Source organism: Alternaria arborescens (assembly GCF_004154835.1).
Source record: "Alternaria arborescens strain FERA 675 chromosome Unknown contig_16, whole genome shotgun sequence".
NCBI lineage: Eukaryota > Fungi > Ascomycota > Dothideomycetes > Pleosporales > Pleosporaceae > Alternaria > Alternaria arborescens.
Window position 1 is genome coordinate 625509 of NW_021167871.1, and position 23678 is coordinate 649186.

The following is a 23678-nucleotide window of genomic DNA, read 5'->3' on the forward strand; positions in this document are numbered from 1 at the left end:
ATCAATACATGCAAACGCCATAACGCACACTTCACGTCTAATGCACCGATATCGCCCCTTCACGCGTTCAATCTTCCTTATTCGCGTGTCGATCGACTGTCGAGGCCTCCACATCCACCTGCAACGTATGCGCATCTTCCGACGTCTTTCCGCTGCCTTTTCTCTTTCTCAACTCTGCCATAGAGATCGGTGGCTTGGTCTTTCTTACTTCTTCATCAGGTGAGCTCATCTTGCGCATCTCCGACTCCAGTTTCATGGCTAATCTTTGCAGCAACCACTGAGGCTCGGATTGGTTGCCCATGAGCGGACTGCGAATGCCGAGCCAGCTCCATGCGAGCTTCTTTCCGTCGTCTGCAGAGCCGATATCAGGGGCCTCACCGTCGTCGTGTCGAGTGTTGGCTTTGGGTTGTCGATGTTTGGAAGCGTCATCTTCGTCTTGACCGATTAAACGCAAGTAATACTGCCACTCATGGTACTCGTACTGTTTCGACGACGAACTCTCAACGTCCTTCATCAGTTTCCGAACCTCCTTTGCGAGAACTAAGTGATAAAATCGGATATCACGCTCAAGATAGTCTCCATGCTCGTCCGCCTCCTGTGCTTTTCCAAGCTGCTCCTCTTCAAGGTACGCTGCTAAGCGGTCATTAGTGCGTTGTTCATTTGGACTGGTAGGACCCTCGTGATAGCCCACTCTTTCCTTTTCACCGATCTTGCCGGATTTGATCCTTCTCCATCCGACTTTAAGTGCGGCGCTCAGTCCTTCTTCATCTGGTAGGACCGTGAGTGAACCCAGCCAGATAGTAAAGTCTTTGAAAGCCTTAATAACTGTATCACCCATGTTCGAAATAAGAATCGTCAGTGTTGGGACTGCGAGCAAACTCCAAAACACCATGAAGGCTTTCCCGGCATTGCTTTGGACGACATAGTCTCCGTAACCAATTGTGAGGAGAGAAACATAGGCGTAGTATAGCGCCACGAAGTAGGTAAATCCCTGGGGCTTTTCCGAGTACATGAAGACCAGAGCGCCCAGAAACCATAACAGAAGCGCGGCAGTGGTTGACAGAGCCAATGCAGTATATCTTCTCTTCCGCTCGGACAACGTTTGAACGCGCCGCATTATACGAAACTCTTGCTCTCGTCTTTGAGCTTCTGTCAACCCTTTTGAAGAGAAATTGACCTTTTCAAAGATTGAGATGCGTATGGTATGTGTGTCACCATCGATAGACTCGAGGACCTTCTGTCTTTTAACTTCCATGAATCGAGCAGCCATCTTTTGTTTTCCATGCTCTAGAATGAGGGATCGGATGGAACCAATAACCAAACCAACTGTGACTAAGCCACCAATTGCATACGGAATCAAGAGTGAGCGACCAGTGTGTGTTTTAGGCACAAATTCTCCACCGAATCCTATCGTTAGGAGGGTAAAGTTGGCCCAGAACACGGCGTCCAGGAACATCCAGTTTTCTACGTAAGAGAAGATCAGAGCGCCAACAAGCAGATACACCATGAAGGCGATAGTCTGCAACATTAGCGTCCTCTGACTAGCTGTCAATCGAAACTCCCTGGCGTAGTGCCCTTTGTACGCCCCGAAGGCAGTAAAGGCCATAAGAGAGGCTATGATAAAGTAGATGCCGGCAGCTATAATAGCGTAGTAGAATGCTTGGCTCAAGGCATGCTCTTCCATAGGCTGGATCCGAAACACGGATGATGAAGCGACAGCCACAAGCGCCATCAGAAGGAAGCCAGCTAGATAGAAGCCGATGATGGTAATAGGCTGCGCAATTTCGAAAGTCAGTCTCCTTGACATGTTGAGGAGCAGACTGATGTTCGCGCTCAGAGCGAAGACAAGAGAGACCGAGTTGACCGCGATAAGCCATTTCGGATCTGTGATCTTCGATCCATGTCCCTCATCGCTTCCAGGAGGAATATACACTCTCCATTTTTCAACCAGCGCGCAAATCGAAAATCCGTTGGCGATAGGCCCGAATGTTCCTGCTATGAGGGGGCTCGCTGTGGACGCAAACCACCATTGACTGAATTCGTCAGCGTATGCGAAGCGGGGCCGGGGTAATGGGGAACATAACTTGGATCAAGATATTCTCGCTCTTCCTGCTCAGCTTGGTCGCCCTCGGCGTGTACTCTGTTGTTTACATCTTGCGCTGCCTCTGTGGCTGGCTCATCAAGGCCGGGATCGTTCATGATCAGTCAAACCGTAGGGTCTTGAACAGAAGAGTTGGTAGAAATGAGTCTAGGTGCATGTCGCGTCAAGAAGAAATGAAACCACGAAGACGACCTGCAGGCGTGTGCACGAGGGGCGTGCATGTGAGATAACCAAGATGCGCGAGATGCGCGGGTTGTCGCGTGGACAACGCCAGGAAGTAACAATTGATGACGTACACCCGGCCGGGCCACTCGCTAAATGGAACAAGCCACCAATCTTTGGTTGCTTTGACCGCAACATCAAAAAGGAGTTACCTCTAGTACAGTCAATGGAGAAATGTAAGAGACGTATTGAGTGATGCAGGTAAGCCTATCGGCCCGACTTTCAAATGGCATCTAACTAACGTAAATGCTTCGTAGTAGCTCTTCTGGACTATACACGAGGTTGCCTCGCAACTGGACGTTGAATCGTCAATACGTTCATTTTTCCGACGATGCTTATCTGTGTGATATGCGTATCATGTCTTTGCAAAATCCTATTGCAGATACCGCGGGGGAACATGCAGATAGTCAACAGAAGCAGGTAGGCGTAGTTTCGAGGGGGCTGGATATCGACAATGAACTAATGGTCAGATCGCGGCACTTGTTCGAGTGATGGCACGGCGGATAGTGTATCTACGAGCACAAGTGAGCACTGACTTGATTCGGCTTATGGTATCAGAGAATCCAGCGGTCTACTTTGATGTAGCAGAGCTGTCTCGAAAGTTGTCTTGGGGCAGTCCGTCAAGCCAAAGCCCATATTACCTTGTTCGTTTGTAATAATACGACGGAAACGGTCAAAAGCAGCGGAATAAGACTCTATCCTTGCTGGATAACTGCTTTGGAGGTTGACAATGTACCCCATGCAAGTTCCAGCGGGATGGCCACGTGTTTCTATGGACCTTGTACGAGCAAGACTTAATCCGCTGCCCTCATTCGTGAACACAGTGAACAACTCTAACATCCAGAGTGTGTAATACTAGTAATCAATCGCAAAGGCTCACGAGCTAGGGGCCTTGATGTTGTTCCGAGGGCCGTCTTTCGAAAGACAGAGTGTTCCATCAAGGCAGGAGGGTTTCGAAAGCACGAGCAAACTACCTAGGTGTCAGATGTGCAGAGAGTAAGTGAAACAAGTAAGTCAAATCTAGTCGAGTTGACACAACTCAATGCTCTCTTGTTGTGAAAAGGATCGATATGCTTCTGAGCCTAAATGAAAGAACAGTGCTGACAAACTTCCAGTTAGATGGAGTATACAATGGCGGTCTTGTCGACGACAATCGCTGCAGATGCCTTCTCCGCCCTCTTATACGACTGGAACTCGCCGTGGAGGCGACGCTCTGCTGCGCTATGTATTGTCAAAAAAGACATATAGCAGGTTAATTACACATCGCACCATATTGTAGAAGGTGAGAAATGCGTGTCAGCCATACATTATGGACAGGTAGACGACGCACTCTGGGGAAGACTCTAGTTTCCAAGATCGATAAAGCATGGTGCGACGGACCCGATTTCTGAGTTTATCTATGAATTGTTCATGCTGCGCCGTTCCATTCTCAGTTTCCTTCAGTCACGTCTCAGTGGCCATCTCTACGAAACGCCGTAGTCGTCACAATAGTTCGTTTCAGAAACCACATACTGCTATCTAGCAAGAGTAGTATCTGATCACCGGTTACTAAAACGATCCGACAGCGCTGGCAGTCATCATCTCAGACTACTGTTCGTGCAAGAGGCAAAGAGTAATACCGGGCTTTCTTGCATGTCACAGGAATATAGCAGTACTGAGTGAGATTCGCTTCGCTATGCTGTGGTGATTTTCATCATCGACCAATACAGTGTTTGTTCTCATTCTATGGTGTTGAACATGTCGGACGTTTATACCTACCCTTCATATGTCTGTCAGTTAGCATAGCTGCCAATATCTTTCGTAAGTGATACAAACTCTCTCATTATCTTCAAACCTACCGGAGGCTTTCTGCCCTCTCTCTTCTCTTCCTCCTTCTCTCACTTGGGTCCCTGGCCTCAAGTGGTGCTTCACCGCTCATCACCTTGTGTCGTGGCTACGAAGAAACTCGTTCTTCCAAAAGAGCATGGATATCGTGTTGATCAGTCACATCTTTGCCCCACATTGTGCCATAGACGTTGCAGCTGCTCTAACCACACCGCATCTCCTTGTGGTATCTTGGCATCAGCGTACATATCAGTTGACACACGGACTACCCATACATACCCACAATGACATCTTCCTCCTTCACCTGAGCCACAGAAGCTTCTCGCCTCCCGCTTGTTGCTGTGGTCGTCGTCAGGCACCAGGATCTTCCAGGAAGGCGCGCTAAGAGACACTACTGCGTACTGCTCCTGCTCCTTCTGTCAATATAAACAACAACGGCTACTCTCACCGTGACTTCCAACTCACCTACGTTGACCACCCAACGCTCGTCCACGTTGCAATTTATAACCTCTTTCAAGCAGTAGCTGCACGCACTACATCCTCTCATCTATACCATGTCTGACACTGGAGCGCCTGTGGCAACTGCGACCGATCCCGCTGCAGCCCGCAAGGAGCAGCAGGCAGCTGATCTCGCGCGTGCTCAAGATGCTGGATGGAATAATCCTGTCCCTTTCCAGTACGAGACCGTCGTTGGTGGCACTCCCGCTGAGGACGAGACCCGCGACACTGCCGTCTGGCTGTCCGATGCCGCCATTTACCAGTGGGACGATGAATTCGGTGACGTGGGCGAGCCCAACCCAGAGTTGGAGAAAATGCTGTTCGACGACCAGTATCTCCAGCGCGCCGGCGGTGCCATCAAGGCGCTCTCGTTCGACATAACTCTCGAGGGACCCGCCAAGATCAGCCCTGTCCGCAACGTGAGTCACACAAACATTGACTTGTGTGTATTCGTAGATGCTTCTGCTAATATTTCTAGTTCGAGGATGCTGGTCTTCACCCTGTCATGCTCGACAACGTCAAGTTGTGCCAGTACCGGGCTCCAACTCCGATTCAGGCCTACTGCATCCCCGCCATCTTGTCCGGACATGATGTCGTTGCTGTTGCTCAGACAGGTAAGTCACCTCGAACACAATCCAGTCTCTTTTTGCCGACACTGCTTAGGTTCCGGCAAGACTGCTGCCTTTCTCCTTCCGATTCTGTCAAAGCTCATGGGCAAGGCCCGTCAGCTAGCTGCTCCGCGTCCAAACCCAGTCCGGTACAACCCTTTGACTGACAAAGTCCGCGCTGAGCCGCTCGTCCTCATTGTTTGTCCCACTCGCGAGCTCGCCTGCCAGATCTTCGATGAGGTGAGAGATATTTCCTAGCACTGCCGAGTATCCCGAGGGCATTCGCTGTGTTTTATATGTACAAAGTACAACACAAAACACAGCGTGCACCTTTAGGGTGAACTTTACAGATGAGACACATACTGACTGCATACACACAAACTTTAGGCGCGTCGACTGTGTTACCGCACTATGTTGCGTCCTTGCGTCGTCTATGGTGGTGCGCCTACCAAGAACCAGCGCGAGCAGCTCGAGATGGGTTGTGACATCCTCGTCGCCACTCCGGGTCGTCTCATGGACTTCATGCAGAATGTCAACCTGCTGTCATTCCGCCGTCTTAAGTAAGTCAAGCAAGCTCGCAACGTGATCGCATTACTGACCATTATAAAAAGATTCACGGTCATCGACGAGGCTGATGAGCTGCTCTCGACTGGCTGGGAAGAGGCCATGGAGAAGCTGTTCCAGGGTTCGGGTATGCTAGCCTTTGCAAACATTAATTTTTATAGCTTGCTATTAGACTCATCTTCTCCGTCATCTGCTAACAATCTCTCTAGATCAGAACTCGGATGCTGACCACACTTACCTCATGTTCTCTGCTACATTCCCCAAGTCTGCTCGCCGATTGGCGAAAGAGTATATGGATGAAGAGTGTGTACGTATCAAGGTCGGTAGGGTTGGCAGCACCCATCAGAACATCAAGCAGCAGATCATCTTCACTGAGGAGAGCGCCAAGAGCCAGGCGCTGTTCGACTTGATCTTCAGTGAAGGACCCCAGCGCACTCTGGTCTTCACCAACTCGAAGGTCAAGTGCGACATGGTGGATGACTATCTGTACAACAAGGGCTTGCCTGTCACCTCCATTCACTCGTATGCAACAACCCTGTACGATCCCAACGTGGGACATATACTGACTTCATATTAGAGACCGTACTCAGCGCGAGCGCGAGGATGCTCTTCGTTCCTTCCGTACCGGCCGCTGCCCTATCCTGGTTGCTACCGGCGTCACTGCTCGTGGTCTTGATGTTGCCAATGTCAAGCATGTCGTCAACTACGACCTTCCCTCTACCATGCACGACGGTATCACCGAGTACATCCACCGCATCGGCCGTACCGCGCGCATCGGCAACGAGGGCAAGGCCACGTCTTTCTACAATGACCGCAACGAAGACCTTGGTCCAGATCTATGCAAGATTCTCTGGTAAGTTATGACTGATCTAAATGCATGAAACATACACTGACTTTGTATCTCCACCTCTGCAGCGAGTCGAAGCAAGAGATTCCAGAGTTTCTTCAGGAGCACATGCCCGACGACCCTACCACTATCGATTGGCATGACGGTACTGATGACGAGTCTGACGACGGTCTCGGTGGCGGCTTTGGCGGTGATGCCGGTGGTTTCGACGTTGATGCTGGCGGCTTTGGCGGCGGTGGCAATGATAGTGGCTTTGGTGGTGGTGGCTTCTCTGTTGATGCCGACGACAAGGTGGCTGCTTGGTAGGCTGCTTTGGTATGTCTGCGTCTTGTGTCGCTCAAGAGTACGTGATACCTAGCCTGCTTCAGGCGGCTTGCGCTCTCCGTCTACGCCAACATATGGCATAGTGATCATGGTCAGCTGCTCTAGATAAACCGAATCTCACAGTGTGTTTGGTACTTAAATGCTTTTCAATAGACTGTGATATGTTTTATGTGTTCTGGACGATTGAACGCAACCTTGGCTTCATAGTGCGTCTTCCGTGTTCGCGCGACCCCATTGTTACCCTACAGATTGTTTGCATGCCTTTACGTTTGGGTGCTGGAACGATGCGCAAACGCGCAAACACGCGAACAACGTTTTGATGTCTTCAGATGACGGACATGACGCTAACGTGATCTGCAATTGCTATAACTTGTCTGAGTATGGATGCATTATCGACGCGATGCTTCGCTCATTTAAGCTTTGACCCAGCCCGGACCAAACTGAAACACAATCAACAATTCTCGGCCAGGGCACGATTTCACCTGCATCGCAACACGCGAACAACATCTGACGTCACACCAGCCCATGGCTTCCATGGCTTCCGTGCTTTCCAGCTGGGCACACAGTCCGCGTCCCCCTTAGTATCCTCAATCGCGCCCACACACATTGCTCACTCAGCATTCAATGCGTGACGCAGCCGCATACGACGAGTCCTTCGCGCCATGAACGTCGCCGCCCTACCTACCTCTATGTCATAGTAATGATGAGCAGCTATTGGCACTCGATTGCCTACTTCTTCCGCCTTCCTTTTCGCATCCAATGGCGGTATGGTATACTGCGGATTATCTATGACATGTTTACTGACTGCATCACAGCACTGCACTCGTGCAGATTCCGCGTTTTGTTCCCCTCTCCATCCTACACATCACGTCGCCTAAGGGGCCGCATCCATTTCTCGTAGCGCTGCCAAGTCGAAGAGGCAACCTCATCTATATCTACGTCTTTGTGCCGCCAAAACCGGTCGATCTTGAGGGCAATGGCGATCAAGACAGGAAAGAGACTGGAAAATGGCGTGTGCCTGTGGTGCTGGACTTTCATGGTATGAAGCCCGGATACGAGGTGCATAACGTCAGGGACACTCGAGGCTAACGGAACCAGGTGGAGGCTTCATAATGGGATCGCCGTTGGAACAAGCGCCGTACGCTTCAATGATGTCTCGCGAGCTCGGGGCCGTTGTCATCAGCGTGTCGTATCGCATAGGACCCTTCCATCAATTCCCTGCGGCAATCCACGACGCCGAAGACGTTCTATCAGCCATACTCGATACAAGTGGGGTTTCGAAGGCCGGCAAGGTCCTTAGGGAGGAAATTCAGCGGTACTACTCGATAATACGATCGGATGCGCTGGAAAACAAGAAGGAACCTACTGCTCCACACGTCGAGCACTGCGAGACCATCACTCTCGACCCTACACGTCTTGCAATCTCGGGCTTCTCAGCAGGAGGAAACATTGCTTTGAACATGGCTATATCAGTGCCTCCGTGTCCCGAGCTTGGAATGTCGACTACACTAGGGCCTCACTCGCGCACCAATGGTCCTGCCCCTGCGGACACCATGTCCCCCAGATTGCCCGAAAACCGCAGAGCCACAATACTGGACGATCCTTTCGAGTCGTGGCCATCTCTCCTGCCCCCACCCCAAGCACAGCCCCGCATGCTGCCACTTCTCTTGTTCTACCCTTCGCTAGACGCACGACTACTGCCACATGAGCGTCCCATGAAGCCTCTGCCCAACGCGCTGAGACCTGACGATCACCATCAGCAGAAGCCGAAAGCACCAGGACTGTTTTCAATCATGGGTCCAACATATCTCCCGCGCAAGCTGCGACCACATCCACGAGCGAGCCCCGGCTTGAACGATCCTGTACACATCCAGAAAAACGCTGCCATCCTCCTCGTCTTGCCTGAAAAGGATAGCTTAGCAGTACAAAGCGATGTATGGGTAGACAAGATGAACAACAATGATTGGAATGGTCCTGTGCGCTTTGGCGACGGACGAGAGGGCGACTGGGACGGACATCGGGGCGGACAAGCTGGATCTTCCAACGTGCCTAGCACGCAGAACGGAGGCATGGAAGTTTGGCACGCGCCCGGTTGCAGACATGGCTGGACACAGTTTCCGGATACGTTTGTGCCTCAGCATGAGCGCGACGAGAGAGAACTGGTGTTTGCGAGGACATTGGACTTTGTCAGAGACAATTGGAAGAAGGAGCTGCGAGTGGAGGGGAGACAACTAGGGAATCAGATTCAAGAGTTGAGGCCGTTGAGCATACCCAGTTCGAACGAGTAGTGTTAATGGAGTGTGTGTAGTAAACTTGCTACAACCACATGGCCCTATTAGAATGCTTTACGGGCGATCAAACGGCAGTCATAGTCATTCGAGATGATCACCATCGCACACTACATGATATGAACAAATTTTATGGGTTGGCCAAAAGTGATGTAGTATTTTCCAACAGTGAGGATTGTTCGAGTTTGAATTCTAACCATCGTATCTAGGGTGTAAGATATCTAGGCGACTCATGAAATGGCTTCCTGAAGGGAAAAAAAAAGAGGTATTCAATGTGGTAGGTTCCTTAAGCCTCGCGGCTCCAAGATCACCTACTTCATTACCAACGCGCTAGTTCGAAGCAGCGCCGGAAGATTACTCATGGAAGCCAGTCATGCGCAACAACCTCCATTTCTGTTCTCGGAGATTACAGTACCTACTCCACGTCTTCCCCAACCCCATAGTCTGACACAAGTCCCCCAGACTATTCCCGAGTATGTGGCTTGGCTTTCGGTATTACTTGCAAATGATCCGCATCTATGAAACAGGCAGATGACTAGAGATGACCAGCCATGCCCAGGACTTGGCTGAAGCGAGGAAAGGTTATGTATTGCTTAGGCGCGCTTGGCTTGGATGGACGGGACGTTATTGTGCGACAGTAAGATTGAAGTGGTGTGCAGAGGTCGAAGTGTTGGATAGGGCTGTATGGAAAGTGTGGTAGGAGATGTCGGGTGATGTCAGATGAGTAGGAAGAGAAAAAAACGTAGACATGTGAAAGACTGCTTTTTGCGTGTGGGTGTAGGATCGAGATCGAGTACAGATGAGTTGTTCACAGCATTCCGTCACCTAATGTTGCTATAACATCTATTGGCGCTTAACCAGACGTTGAGCTTGTCAAAACGGCTCTTGCAGCAGGTGTACTCGATCACGTTTGTAAGTGCGTCGCGACACGTCTTGGCCTCTAGTGTTTTGGCAAGTTTGAAGACAGCCATCCAGGCAAGTATGGCGCAAGTACCGCTCCACTGCCGAGTCAACTAGCAAGTGAGGGGAGGAACCTTGGTGGCACCCAAGGTCCACCTTCGACACGTGGGGATCGAAAGCAACGACATGTGTTTACGACGCCGTAGACCGATGAGGGGCGTATCGAGTGCTGAATATCACGCGCATATGCAAAGCGGCTATCGGCTTCGAGAACTACGTCATTGCGGTAAGACAAGGATTATCTCAGAAGAAGACAGCAATGTTAGGCCTGACCGCAAGTAGCAAGCCGCGCCGGATGCCGGGTAATGCCTAAACTTCGTAACGTGGAGGGGTACTTGACAAGTATGCAACACACGTATAGAAGACACAGGACTTCACCACTGGCGCGAAAACCGCGCGTGGGGGTAGTCGGTACTTGATATTGCGTAAAACTAGCCCCAGAGATTCTGGAGAGCATCCTAGGGTTCGGCTGATTCCCCGCGTGCACAACGCCGGCGACTGGAACAAGCTTGATCTAAGCCGGCTGAGGCGCTTGCTGGCGGGATGGTGTAGGCGAGCATATTCGCTTTCAGCGAACGAAATCCCAGACTTGATGGACCCTATTGCTGGGCACTGCGCACAAGGGCGCGGCGACGCACGAGCAGTATCTTGCAGATTGATGCAGGGCACGGTGGTTGAAACCGGCATCCCGTTGTTTTGAAGGCTTGAATGGCGTCGCCCCATAGACGGTCAGATGATGTACTACAGTGTAGACGCGTCCACCATGCTAGAACTAGGAGGTGAGGCGCAAAGTACGAGAAGCGGTCAAGTAGCGGTGAAGAGTTGATGGAGAGAGATGAAGCAGCAAGTGGAGCTCTGGATGGAGCTCTGGATGGAGCTCTTGAAATGTGTCGAGAAGTGAGGCATTTGAGAAAAGGTAAGCTGGCGTGGTTGGGGTCGAGCTGAGCAGAGATGCATACAGCGCGTGCATGTGGTCGTGTTGCTTGCAGCAGGATGCATGCGACGTCAGACGGATGGTCGAAAAAAGGTGTGAGGCATGAGCATAGGCGTCGCTAGCGCGGCGTCGTCGGCGGGATAGAGCGCTTCGAGGGGAAGTGGCCCTGAAGAGCTTCCTTCGCGTTGATCAGGGTCCTTGTTCCGAAGCATGCGGAATCAAGGATGTGCGCAATTCGATTGCGTCTTGCATCGGCTGTGCTGGAGCTGTCCACGGAGGGCCCTGGGAGACTGAAACCGGATTCTGGAGTGTTCTAGTCGCGGGCGACTATGACATGCTACCAGCACAGACAAAGAAGCCGCTTCAACAAACAAAGTGTTTGGTGAGTGGTAACGACGGAGCACAAATTGCCAATACTGACGGCCAAGCTCGCATCGCCTGGGTGCGGCAGCGTGAATTGAGCAGGAGCACGGGAGCAGGTGCATGCTTAGGCACTGCGCAATTGACAAAGGCCAAGCGTGGTATTGGCTGCGCTGTGCCTGGTGTCCGTGGGCACGAATCAAAATGCCGATTACCCACTGTTTCCTGCTTCTGCAAACCAAATCATGCCGAGACGCCAGAGCGCATATCAAATTCCTCTCTCTCCTCTCCCCTACAAGTCAAGTCCCACCCGCCGCGCCACACTACTGTTGCAGCATTTCATGCGCAGCGTCGTCGTCTGACAGCAGACTCGGTCGTTGATCTACACACCCGCTAGCCATCACTTGTCAACGGGCTCATTCTTAGCCTGCGGCCCGTCGCCACACGTTGCGGTGGGTAACTCTCCCTCACCCTCACCAGGTACCCCTTCCCACTCGACACTGCCCGACGCTTGTCGCTTCTGACACGTCCTCAAGCCCGCCTTTAGTTCCATTCACGGTTCAATTTCACACTTGTCCGCCATGTTGCTGTCGATATTATAACACTTCGCCTCCCCTGGGGCCCCACCCTCGCACACAACTATCGATACAGCCAAGCAGTAATACGCCAGCACCGACTCCAATACCGAGACTTTCCAACGATCGACACAACACACCTCCTGGTCTAACTTGGCTCCAGGAACGCTGCGGCAGGTTCGTTGCGCCAAAAAGAAACAGCCTGGACGACGACAATATTTTGCATCACGCCCCTACAACTTCACTATTACCGCATCACTCTTCGAACATCATTGCCCCATTCAACAATTGCATCTGTTCCTACTACTTCGCACCCACTCTGCGCACGTTCCATCATCGACACCCACCCGGCTGCAGAACACATGGCGAACGAGCAGGATTACATTGGTAGACAAGGCGCGTTGCGAACAGACACCCCGCAGAACATGTCAAATATCTCACCACCGCTCATGACGGCCGAGGACGAGATCGTGGGCGATCTGGACGAGCCCCCTGAACCTTACGCGCAGCGTCCTGCACCCTTGGCCCTTGGTCATTCCTTAACAACATCCTTCACCAAATCGAAACCTCTCTTCGATCGCAAGGAATCGCTTCTCACTTCGGCGCTCAAGTCGGGCTCGAACGCGAGCTCGCCTGTCGAAGAACACTCGGATGCAAGCCCAGTCCGCGGCATGTCGTGCGTTTCAACATGGAGCAACAACAGCGGTACAGCTGATCTCACAAGCGACGGAGGCTTCACAAGCCCTGGCACACGGCCCTGCACACCGAGCCCACCGCCCCCCTCGGGAGCGTTCCACAACATGTTGCCTACGTTCAACAAGAAACCGTTGGAGCTACCAGTATCTGTTGTCTCGCACGATGATGAGAACGTCACTCCGGCACCGAAGACGGTGCCTCAAAGCACCGAGCAGAGCATTGAAGCCGTTTTGGGAAGAAAGAGGTGCATCATGTTTGCATGCGGCCCAAAGGAGGATAAGAAGCCAGTGGAGGCACCTGCAAAGCCCGCACCTGCGCCCGCAACCCAAACCGGAGAACCTCCTAAGCGCGTCTGCACCATCAAGTTCGCGTGTCCATCTAAGCCATCCACAGAGGCATCCTCCAAGCCCAGGCGCATGGCCAGTCCCGCACCACCACCACGCCGCATTCCTTCGTCTCCAAAGCCTGCCACCAAGGTGCATCGGGACTCGGACTCTACGGTTCGCAACAATTCTCCTGTCAGCGTCCGAAAGGTACGCCCGGTTGACCGAACTCGTCGTTTGAGTTCCAACTCCGACCTCGCTCGCTGCGAAGCATACCGCTTCCACGAGTTTGCTAGCTCGGAGGAGGAGGTTGAAGAATGGACCCAAGAAGTTACCTGCCACCGAAGCCGACTTACTGTTCAGGATACTCTCAAGATCGAGAACAACCTGCGTAAGCTAGGCGAGGAGGTGGCAGAAGAAGAGGCGATCGATGAAGAAGACGAGGATGAGGACGACGATGGGGACAATGTTGAAATGGACGACGACGACGATGATCTGCTTGACGAGGATGCGGACGGTAGCGATGCCTACAGCGACGCTACTGATGAAGGCTTCCAGACTGATGATGAGAACGGATTTGCCGTCTCAGATGACGAGGACGATGCTGGATCTGATTACGATTGGTGGGCACCCGGAGCATCAACCGCAGCGACATCTGTGGAGCACTTGGAACATCTTCGCCTAAAGACCCACCGAACTGTATCAGAATCGTCGATTGGATCCTTGGAAAGCCGCGAAGGTCTCAAGATCATGGATAAGCCTTCCAAGCGCAGAAAGTCAAAGCCGGTCAACATCCGTGTTCCCAGTCCTGAGCTGCCTGACAGTACCGACTTTGTTTGTGGTACTCTTGACGAGGATAGGCCTGCCGAAGCTGCGTACATGTCAACACTTGAGCGCCGGCGCGCAGCCAAGCACAAGCCAACGCCCCAGGACATCGACCCTACATTCCCAACGTCGGACCCCGAACTTCCTGACGATGACGAGGACGAGGTTTCTGAGAATGAGAAAGTCTCCGAATCTGACCATCTTATGATCCATGGTCGCATGGACCCCGTTAATATTGATGGACGAGGGCGCCAGCACATCTCCAAGAAGCGCTCTCCCCTACCGTCACCTAAGCGCTTGCGATCACCTCCACCTGCAAAGCGTGCTGTGCACCGCTCGCCACCACCACGTAAGCTGTTTGGAAACTCTCCCAAGCGGCTACAATCTCCTCCGCCTCCAATGCGTCTCAGGTCACCACCACCGACACGTCGCGGTTCCGTCAATCCTGTAACCACACGTCAACGCAGCGATACGTCGATACGCTTTGCTGGTATTGCCGAGCGCCCTGCACCTACAGTCTCAGCTTCCGTTCCTCGAACTCCCATCACTATGAGAAATCCATTCGATCTTGAGGATGATGAGGATGCTGATGCGTCGGATATGCCCATCCGCCGTGCCATTGACATCAAGGTCGGGCTCGAAAAGAAGAGGCAACGACGCAAAGAGAAGTTGTACCGTAAGCAACACCGCAAAGGCGCCAAAGAGAAGCGACCCGCTCCCGGACGTGGTGCAGAACGCATGCGTGAGATGGGATTAGCGGTACACGCTCATAAAGGCAAGACGACTGTCTTCCAACCGTTCCGAATCTGCCCTGAGGCGGATGAAGACATGCATGTGCTGTCAGCGTGAGCGACAGTATGTATGTGAGGATCAGCGCCGCCGTATCTATCGGCACTTTACATGCTCCTGCAATATGTTGTAGGACTTGTTGGTCGCTGATCCCACATGCTCACAGGGTCAAGCTTGGCTGAGCAAGCACCCAACATTCATTTCTTCAGTCTTTGTTTTCCGTTACATACCTTTTATCCCGATTCTTCTTCAGGCTTCTCATGTACATAGCCTTTCATCCATATTTTTGCCAATCAGTTCATGTTGACATTTGGTTTTGGCCTTTACCTTGCCGTTGTGCTTGTATATCTTTTAGTGTCTCTTTTGTCTTACTGCATCTAGGAGTAACGCTTAGCATTGATGGCCTCCCCATACAGCGGGTCGAGCGCCTACAGGGAGTTGGCGGGTTGAACTGAATCTATCACACAGGATGCAACATCCTATTGTTGAATTGTACATGGACATGCAAACAATGACGTCCTGTCTACAGTGCTCGATCTATTACACTTTTTGGATCTACAAACAAAAAAAGCATGCATTGCAAATCGACATGAAGTTATTGCAAGATCCACCTGTACTTCACGCGACATGGTATAATGATGTAATACTCCACCACGGCAATTGTGAAGTGCAGAACTGCATCGCGCTATGGTGAAGCCACTAGCCACGGGTTCGACAACCAGGGACGGCCCACAAATGCAGAGGTTTAATGGCGACTAACAGCGGATTCAATGTCGTTGGGAATCTGAGCGATGGGTTGAGTTTCTGCTGCCGCAACTACACCAAGTACAAGAGCTAGAAATCTGTGTGTGCATGCGAACACATGGAGATGCCGCTGCTGCGAAGCTAAAAGCGCATGCATGCGCCCTGTGGCCAGAGTAACGATGATGTTTGCGACTATTGCATCTTCAAGAAGCGCGCTTAGGTGACATCAAGGAAATGCAGTGGGTCGCATGCCGCCTTACCAGATTGGGCTGGCAGCTGCTAGAGGCCGCGCGTGTTCAACAGTTCCAAGGATGTCGCACCTCACGAGGGACGGAGTGTCAGAATCGGACGTACAGACACAGTCGCAGGGAACGCCCGAGTCTGCGCAGCGAAGACGATGCTCGCCTATGTATCCCAGCAGACATGGGATTCTCATGCTGAATGCGATTCTCGTACTTGGTGCTGCGGTTACAGCCGAGATGCTTAAAAGCGACAAACAATGGCGCACCCCTGTCCTATGCAAGCGTTGACCCTATATTTCCCGCCCACTGCACTCCGCAACGCCTCACCGTATCTCCAATGGGGGTAAACGTCTTGTCAACAAGCATGCCAAATCCACTGTGAGAGCGCTTTTGTCATCCCTCCCGCCGTCAGTCCCATTGTTGCCCCTCTTCTTTCCTCCGCCCGGGGCTTGGCTCTGCCTTCGATCCTTCACCTCCACCAGCCGCATCGCCGCTCGCCCTTCACCCTTGACCCAGTCCTAGTGTTCCCCTTCGCCTGTGCATATCCATCTGGTAGTGTCGCCATCCATGTCGCCCCCATCCACGCTTCGAAGCCTCCCAATTTCGATAATATAGACACCTGCGACCGACCACGTTCGCGCGTCTACGCTCTCGTCTCATCGTGTCTCGGTTTCGCGTCTCCCGGTTTCGGTTAGCACCAATGCTCATGAAGAAGATGTGGATAGTGGAGGAGCGGAAGGACAAGACCGTGTACCGTCGCCGCTGTCCCACCGGCGGAGAAGTCCTCTCCTTCTTCTTTGTCTCGGCATGCGCTCTGCTCTTCCTGCTCATCTGCACCATCCTCTATGGCACGCGCACACAGAACCCCTCCTTACCGCCGCTAGTCAAGGAGTACATGCCTGCAGGACGCTGTCTGTGCGAGTTCAGTACCACTTTCTCATGCGACACTTGTCTGGACTGTGCCTCCAACCAGGCCATTCTCGCGACCAATGCAACAGAATTGGAGCAACATAATCTTTGGACTTTCACCTATCCGCGGGACAAGAACAACTATGGCCTGGATGAGGCCCAGTGCGACAGCGCTTTCCCCGGTCAATACGAGGACATTGAGCGCGCGGTCAAAGTCAGGAACCGCTGGGGCAAGGTCACACAGGCGGATCTCAACAGTTTTGAACTCACAAAGGGCATGGTCAGGGCTATGATTTATGACCGAGAGGTACGTTCTAGTGCAGTCTTGGCGATTATCTGGGGAATGCAGGGCCTATGCTGACATATGACACAGCTCTACGTCCTCGAAACTCATATGGTCGATAACGTCAACCGCCAAAAAGCCATTGCAACCCTCAGTGCCATCTATCGCGCCGTTCTCGCTGCCCCCTCAACCGCCGATATTCCAAACATTGAGTTTGTCTTCTCTGTCGAAGACCTCCCTGCTCAGCCCGCGAAGCCGATATGGTCCCTTACCCGTCGTGTCCAAGATCACAACCTGTGGTTGATACCTGATTTTGGCTTCTGGAGCTGGGATATGCCTGCACTGGGTACGCTGGAAGAGGTTGCGCAAGAGGCTGTGCAGCGAGAAACCGTCGAGTCGTGGGATCAGAAAATTGAGAAGTTGGTCTGGAGAGGCAAGATTACCTTCGCGCCCAAACTACGGAGAGCGCTGCTTGATGCTGCCAAGGGCAAACCATGGAGTGACGTCGGGCAACTCAAGTGGACAGATCCAAATTTCAAAGAGCAATTCTTGGGCCCAGTGGATCAGTGTAATTACATGTTCATTGCCCATGCTGAAGGTATGATGGTGTCTATCGGCATTAGCCAAAACGATGCTAACAGTCCTCACTAGGTCGTTCCTACTCTGGCTCCCTGAAGTACCGCCAGCTCTGCCGCTCCGTAATCGTCTCGCACAAACTGCAATGGATACAACATCACCACTACCTCTTCCGTTCTAACGGATCAAACCAAAACTTTGTCGAAGTAGAACGCGACTTCTCCGACCTTTCCTCCGCCATGGAAGACTTGTTAGACCACCCAGAAAAGGCAAAGCGCATTGCAGACAATTCGGTGCAAGTGTTCAGAGAAAGATATCTGACGCAAGCAGCTGAAGCATGTTATTGGCGCAAGCTGATGAAGCGGTGGAGAGACGTCGTGGACTGGGAACCACAGCTATATGCCGGCGTCGGTGCTGAGGGCACAGACCGTAATAGGGAGAAGAGGAGGGGTGTTCGTTACGAGACGTTCATGTAAGTTCCTTCTACGTTACTGAGCAACTTGTTTGAAGCTGGGACTAATCTTGTAACAATAGGCTTTATGAACCCAAAGTCCAGCTCAGCTACCCTGAGTCAGCCACTTGAGCGCCCCTCGTACGTATACATGTACAATCGACGTCTTCGTCAGACGACCTCACTCTCGTTTGGCGTATATATATGCAAGAAGAGTTGGAGAAATGCATTGTTATCTTCCGGAGTAATACGCGGGAACAGGCATGTGAAAGCGATTATACCCCCAATGAGCGTGTTTTTGTTTTTGTTTGCATAGCAAAAGGGAAGGAAAGCTTACAGCGGAGGACATACTAAGAGAATCATGAGTGCGTATAGACATGTATATAAAGCGTGTAATAGGGCTGGTCAGGCCTGGATATATAATCATGTATGATCATAGATTTAGTTGTTGAGCAAGCAGTGATGCGGTATAGTGCTAAACAGTCCAATTTTTTTGTGATAGAAAATCACAATGTAGGAATGATAGTGTGGAACGAATGCACTTTCTCTGACTGTTCAATGAGTGCCAGAACTTTCAAGCAGCGGGCCATATGGAGCAGCAAGGAATGCTTTGAATATATTTAAAATCATCTGATACCAACGACCCATCGCCGACTTTCTCGCAAGAGGCGCCCATGCGCATTGTTCGCTGATGGTAGGTACCCTTTGTGGCAATCTTCGCCGTCTTTCACCTGGCGTCGTAGCCCTCTTAACCCTTATCGAAGAACAGACAACAGGCAGACTGAGACACCTCTACAGAAACGCACATGGGTGATGATGCTCTGCCGAATCCTCACAAAGGCTTCGGGGAGTGTACTACGCTCTGTTTACTCCTGTCAACGTGAGCGACAGACCTCGAAGACGATCGTGTGAATAATGAGGCTCTGCAGACATGTCTATCCGGAATCACAGCTGGAGTTGGTAGGTAGGAGTCGGATCGGGCGAGTTCTCTGTCATGGTCCCTGCTTACAAGGGAAACCCGTCTGTGCAACTGCACTCTTGAGATGCCTTTCAATGAAGGTCTTTGATATGAACAGTGTAGGACAAAGTAGTCGAAGCCGCGAGGTTGATCAAGGGTAGTCGATTGTCAAGTTGTTCGTCGACGTTTCGAACTCGGCTGTCAAAGTCTTTTCATCTCCTTCCAGTTTTATGCTTCCGACACGAGAGATGTATCTAGAACAACTGTTAGTGCACAGTTCCCTCAAGGCGAAATTGCAGCAGCTCACCTAGTCCACAGATAGTCTCCAACAAGGTAGATGATGAGGAGCAACATGAACAGCCCCAGCACGGTTCCGACATAATGCACCTCTACCTCCAGGCTCTTTTCGTGATCCCCCACGTGCTCAACCTCATCTCCGAACCCACAGACAATTCTATTCTCATTCTGCACCTTCTTCGCCGGGTCCAATGGCCGTACCTGTCCCTCATGAACGCTCAAGAGGATGCTAGTAGGCACAGGCTTGGGAAGTGCAAGAACTTTGGTCATGGCTTTCTTATTAGCGAACTGTATCTTGAGATCGTTGACGGTTGCAAGCGAGTAAGCCGTGTCCCAGTCGAGTGTGAGTTGTTCCTGGTAAGAGCAAAGCGTAGGTGCGGCACTTGTGGAGAAGGTGAGGCAGCGGCACTGGAGGTCTTCAAGACGGGGTTGCTTCGTTGGGGCAGCGATGACGCTAGCAAGGCCCACGAATGAGAGGAGTAGTTTGCTCTTGAAGAACATGGTTCTGGTATTTGGAGTCGAGGCGTGGAAGATGAGGAACTCCAACACTCGCGGGGCGGAATCTCACGATATAGTGACAGTCTGCTTTGGGTGGTGATATGTAGTCTATCACTGGGATCTAGACCCTCGTTAGCGCGTTCACTCTCGTATGTACATGTTAAGCGACGCACCCGGTATCAAGAATCCCCTCCAATGGTGCCAGAGGTCAGCGTCTTGGTATAATCGTCTCAAGAGCCACGTGTAGTTGAGGGCAGCTGAGTGGCTTATGAGTCTTTGAACCAAGCGTGAAATGAGTGGGAGAAAGCGTCACAGCGTGTACGCACGCTTGCATTCACATCTTGCGCTAGGCCTCGGCAACTGGCTTGAGTGAATATGTTACCCTGCAGCGATCTTCTTCCAGGCACCGCCTCACCAGGTTCGCTGCATTGACGGCGGGCTACGCTGGGCAGGCCAATAGTCTTGGGTAGTGACATGCTCAGAAAAGGACTGTGGTACGAATTCGCGCCTGCGCTATTGTTCCAGTGGGTGAAATGGTGCCGGGAATACTACCTAGCCCAGCCACACTTTCTTCACGTTGCTCGTGAAAGTGGATGGATTGGTCCCTGGATTGGTCCACGAGAGGTTTAGTGCAAACGCTTTGGCCCACATATACATCCGAACATGTGGCTTGAATCTCCGCGAAAAGGGCTGCTTGGAACAAAAAAAGCCTGATGCTGATGTTGCCGAGCATGGTCGTCCAACGGGCCAGGAATAGAGGATGTATGTGTTGTGTTGTGTGATGTTGTCCGACGTCTTATTCGAGGAAATAAGCCCTCTTGCACCTGAGAGCCGCGAAACCTTCAAGGGACCGGAGTGAGACGATACGAAGTACAAGCTAAAAGCTAATGAGCAAAATGCCTCACTAGAAAGCATATGTGAGAGCTGATAGGAGCGACAATTCAACATCACCCATCAAACAAGCTTCGCAGACGTATGTCAGAACATACCAAGCCTTGATGCTTGTCCATCCTACAAAGTTGACGCAAGCCACCCATTCTGGTGAGATGGTCAAACCTCAGCCCTTTTTCATCTCACCCTGTAACAAACAAACGTTTTTGCAAGGCCTCCCCTAGCTCATGACGGGAGCATCATCGGATGGGACGGCAGGACATTCATTTTTACCGCGGCCGGCCCAAACTCCGAATGTCCATTGTACCAATTGAGCACGTTTGGAAACACGAGAAGCACGGCAACCTTCGGCGTGGTACTTGGGGTGACGACGCAAAAGTGGCGCAGGCACCCAAGCCGGGGTATTTGGAAGTAAATAAAGTAACGGCCCGCAAAGAACCAAACAATTGGTGATGACCATGTGGTTGGTTGGAAAGACTAGGTGCATAGGGCGTGCAAGATCAGACAATGCATCCATGGAACGGCATGACATGCATACAGAAGGAGGGAGTTGGCAGACAGGACTCCTTTACATCCAAGCAGTACATCTCCAGTACTTTATCAACGCTATCGATAGTTAAGGACCAGGTCGTATCCGGACCAAACATATGAGCATGGAGCATGAAGCGCAATATGCAACTCCATGGGACACTTGCCTAGCCTCGAAGTAGCGAAACGACCATCATCTCCTCGAAATCCCTCGATATTTGCAGATCGCACTAACACCAACACCAACACTAGCCACCTCATCCACGCACCTAATTTCAAAAGCCACAACGGCCCGCTCGAAGTGAGCCAAACATACCATGGCGAAACACCAAGAGGCGCTATCACGGCAATGCAAGCAAGACACGCTACCATGACAGGCTGTCACGCAGATTGCCGTAAGAGGAGCGGCTCGGCGTTATTTCTCCAGATGATCAGCGGCAGGTTCGCAAGGTATTCTCCAAGCGATGAGGGCCGCGTGGTGTCGTATAACCGTTTTACCGGCGGCGTTTTTAATGTTACTCAGAGTGATGATAAGTGTGCAAGGCGGATTGGTGTTGCGTATTGTATGAGTGTTGCAGAAATGGTTCTATCCTCAACCTGCCAGCTCTTGGATGTTGATCGTAGCAACATTTTGCATGGATGTGTACGTGTACGCGGTTATGGTAAGCTACTGATCAGGCAATAATAACTTGCATAGATGTACATACAATATATCAGGTTTCGTGGACATCCTGTCCGACGTGCGCATGCTCTGAATCCGATTGCTCAACATGGGCACGCACACCTGCTTCCGTCATCTCTAGTACAGAGTCGTGTAGCTCATCTTTCCCAACATCTCCTTCAGTCTTCTTCTGCTCCCCGTCCTCATCTTCAACCTCTTCAACGCTATCCAACCACCTCTCGACCTTGAACCTTCATTTTTCCTTGTCCTCTCCATAGCCTGTGATGCCTCCAAGAAGACCACCGACTCCTTTTCCAACACCACCGAGGGTGCTTCCAACACCGCCAATAACATCTCCTTTTCCAAGCTTGCTGATGCCGTCACCAACTCCACTGGTAATGCCGCCGACGGCGTTGTTGGCACCTTTGCCTACGTTTCCGACCACACCACCGACGGGACCGCCGACTGTGCTCCCGAGACCAGCGAGGCCATCGCCTACCGTGTTTCCTACCCCCTTGCCCACTCCAGTCACAGTGTTTCCTAGAACTGGTGTCAGTAAAGCTTCATATACCGCGCGCCATGTGATTCGGGTAGGGGAAGGTGAGCGTACCAACTCCACTCGTCGCACCAGCGACAGTGCCCTTGACATCACCCCTTCCAATGGCACCAGTGGTCTTGCTAACAGTACCTTGCACGCCCTTGGTCGCTGAACCGACGGTATAGTATGCGTTATCGACCGCGCCTGTAGCTGTCTTGCCCACGTTGTCCGTTACATGCTTGACTGGCTTTCCTACACCACCAGGTAGCTTGTCCAGCCCCTTGCCGGCGTACCCAGTCACGCCGTTGACTGTGCTGTTTACACCCGTGGTCGCGGAGTCGGTGATAGTGTTGAGACCTCCAGTCGTCGTACCAACAGTCTTGTTCAGAGTGCCTGTGGCGGTATTGACCCCCTTGCCAACAATGCCCGGTTGCTTCTTCGCGGCTAGCGTGGACTGAGGAGTGGGTTGGCCTGGAGCGGGATGAGCTTTTATTACGGAGAGAGGGGTTGGGTAAGTACCATCAGGGTTTGTTTTGGTAGGGACCGTACCGTCTGGATTCACTTTGGCCGGCGTCCTCTTAACGGGAGTAGCTTTAGCTGGGGTAGCCTTTGTGGGGGTTGCCTTTGTTACAGTAGAAGACGCAGCAGTTGTGGTCTTCTTCACTGGCGCAGCGCCAGTCGTCTTACTGACTGCGCTGTCAGGCTGAGATTGCGCTGCGCCTGTAACCGGGTTCTTACGTATTGGCAGTGGCTTGGTTGTGCCCAGAGGTGTGCGTTGGCGTACTGGCTTTGAAGCTTCACTAATCGGGGTCTTGCCTGCAGTGACGGGCGTTTTCTTTATAGGTGTAGTAGTAGACGCGGGCTTGCTTGCTGAAGCAGCGGTCACTGGCTTCTTTATGGGCGTTGAAGTCGTGGCTGGAGTCGCTTTTACAGGCGTGGTTGCGGTCTTTGCTGGAGTTGAAGCAGATGCGCCTGCTGCATTCAACTTCCTCGGCACTCTCTTCACTGGTGCAGCAGCCGATCCTGTGGTGTCCGTAGCTGTCGCAGCGGGCTTCTTCACTGGCGTAGCTTTGGCAGCTGATGTTGCTGTCTTCGCTGGGGCCGTTGTGGTTGATCCAGCCATTTTGGAGATGTTTCCGACGCTCGCTGGAACAGATTAGTCCATGTCCTTCACATTATATGCTAGCTTACACTGGAGTGCAGCATTCTGCTGCTTGAGCTGGTCTACGGCCGACATTTTGGAATAGCAACGTGCGCTTTAGAAGATGAGGCTGAATGATCAAGTATCGCAATAACAGCAGCAAGCGTGGATGGGCTTTAGCAGTCCAGATGTTGTACCAGGAAATCGCGTTCTAGACATCATG

General features: G+C 51.9%; 8 protein-coding genes across 8 annotated transcripts; 4 read left to right on the forward strand and 4 right to left on the reverse strand.

The window, feature by feature from the left end:
- Positions 1-67: 67 nt before the first annotated feature.
- On the reverse strand, positions 68-1807 carry AA0111_g7368 (hypothetical protein; the record flags this gene model as incomplete). Its single annotated transcript, XM_028653694.1, has 1 exon — positions 68-1807. One exon carries the CDS (start codon positions 1805-1807, stop codon positions 68-70), a length of 1740 nt encoding a protein of 579 aa, XP_028505129.1.
- A 188-nt stretch (positions 1808-1995) lies between these two features.
- Positions 1996-2199, reverse strand: AA0111_g7369 (hypothetical protein; the record flags this gene model as incomplete). Its single annotated transcript, XM_028653695.1, has 1 exon — positions 1996-2199. The coding sequence occupies one exon, from the start codon at positions 2197-2199 to the stop codon at positions 1996-1998; it is 204 nt and encodes a 67-aa protein (XP_028505216.1).
- Positions 2200-4701: 2502 nt separating this feature from the next.
- AA0111_g7370 (ATP-dependent RNA helicase) lies at positions 4702-6970 on the forward strand (the record flags this gene model as incomplete). The annotated part of the gene is made up of 8 exons (XM_028653697.1): positions 4702-5064; positions 5124-5259; positions 5309-5493; positions 5641-5813; positions 5865-5944; positions 6027-6339; positions 6395-6670; positions 6733-6970. 8 exons carry the CDS (start codon positions 4702-4704, stop codon positions 6968-6970), a joined length of 1764 nt encoding a protein of 587 aa, XP_028505277.1.
- A 718-nt stretch (positions 6971-7688) lies between these two features.
- AA0111_g7371 (hypothetical protein) lies at positions 7689-9276 on the forward strand (the record flags this gene model as incomplete). Its single annotated transcript, XM_028653698.1, has 3 exons — positions 7689-7753; positions 7804-8027; positions 8087-9276. The coding sequence occupies 3 exons, from the start codon at positions 7689-7691 to the stop codon at positions 9274-9276; spliced, it is 1479 nt and encodes a 492-aa protein (XP_028505276.1).
- A 3254-nt stretch (positions 9277-12530) lies between these two features.
- AA0111_g7372 (hypothetical protein) lies at positions 12531-14798 on the forward strand (the record flags this gene model as incomplete). Its single annotated transcript, XM_028653699.1, has 1 exon — positions 12531-14798. The coding sequence occupies one exon, from the start codon at positions 12531-12533 to the stop codon at positions 14796-14798; it is 2268 nt and encodes a 755-aa protein (XP_028505279.1).
- A 1626-nt stretch (positions 14799-16424) lies between these two features.
- AA0111_g7373 (hypothetical protein) lies at positions 16425-18075 on the forward strand (the record flags this gene model as incomplete). The annotated part of the gene is made up of 4 exons (XM_028653700.1): positions 16425-16940; positions 17007-17514; positions 17568-17964; positions 18027-18075. 4 exons carry the CDS (start codon positions 16425-16427, stop codon positions 18073-18075), a joined length of 1470 nt encoding a protein of 489 aa, XP_028505278.1.
- A 977-nt stretch (positions 18076-19052) lies between these two features.
- On the reverse strand, positions 19053-19699 carry AA0111_g7374 (hypothetical protein; the record flags this gene model as incomplete). The annotated part of the gene is made up of 2 exons (XM_028653701.1): positions 19053-19155; positions 19209-19699. The coding sequence occupies 2 exons, from the start codon at positions 19697-19699 to the stop codon at positions 19053-19055; spliced, it is 594 nt and encodes a 197-aa protein (XP_028505274.1).
- Positions 19700-22029: 2330 nt separating this feature from the next.
- AA0111_g7375 (hypothetical protein) lies at positions 22030-23551 on the reverse strand (the record flags this gene model as incomplete). Its single annotated transcript, XM_028653702.1, has 4 exons — positions 22030-22316; positions 22387-22785; positions 22834-23460; positions 23506-23551. 4 exons carry the CDS (start codon positions 23549-23551, stop codon positions 22030-22032), a joined length of 1359 nt encoding a protein of 452 aa, XP_028505273.1.
- Positions 23552-23678: the final 127 nt, after the last annotated feature.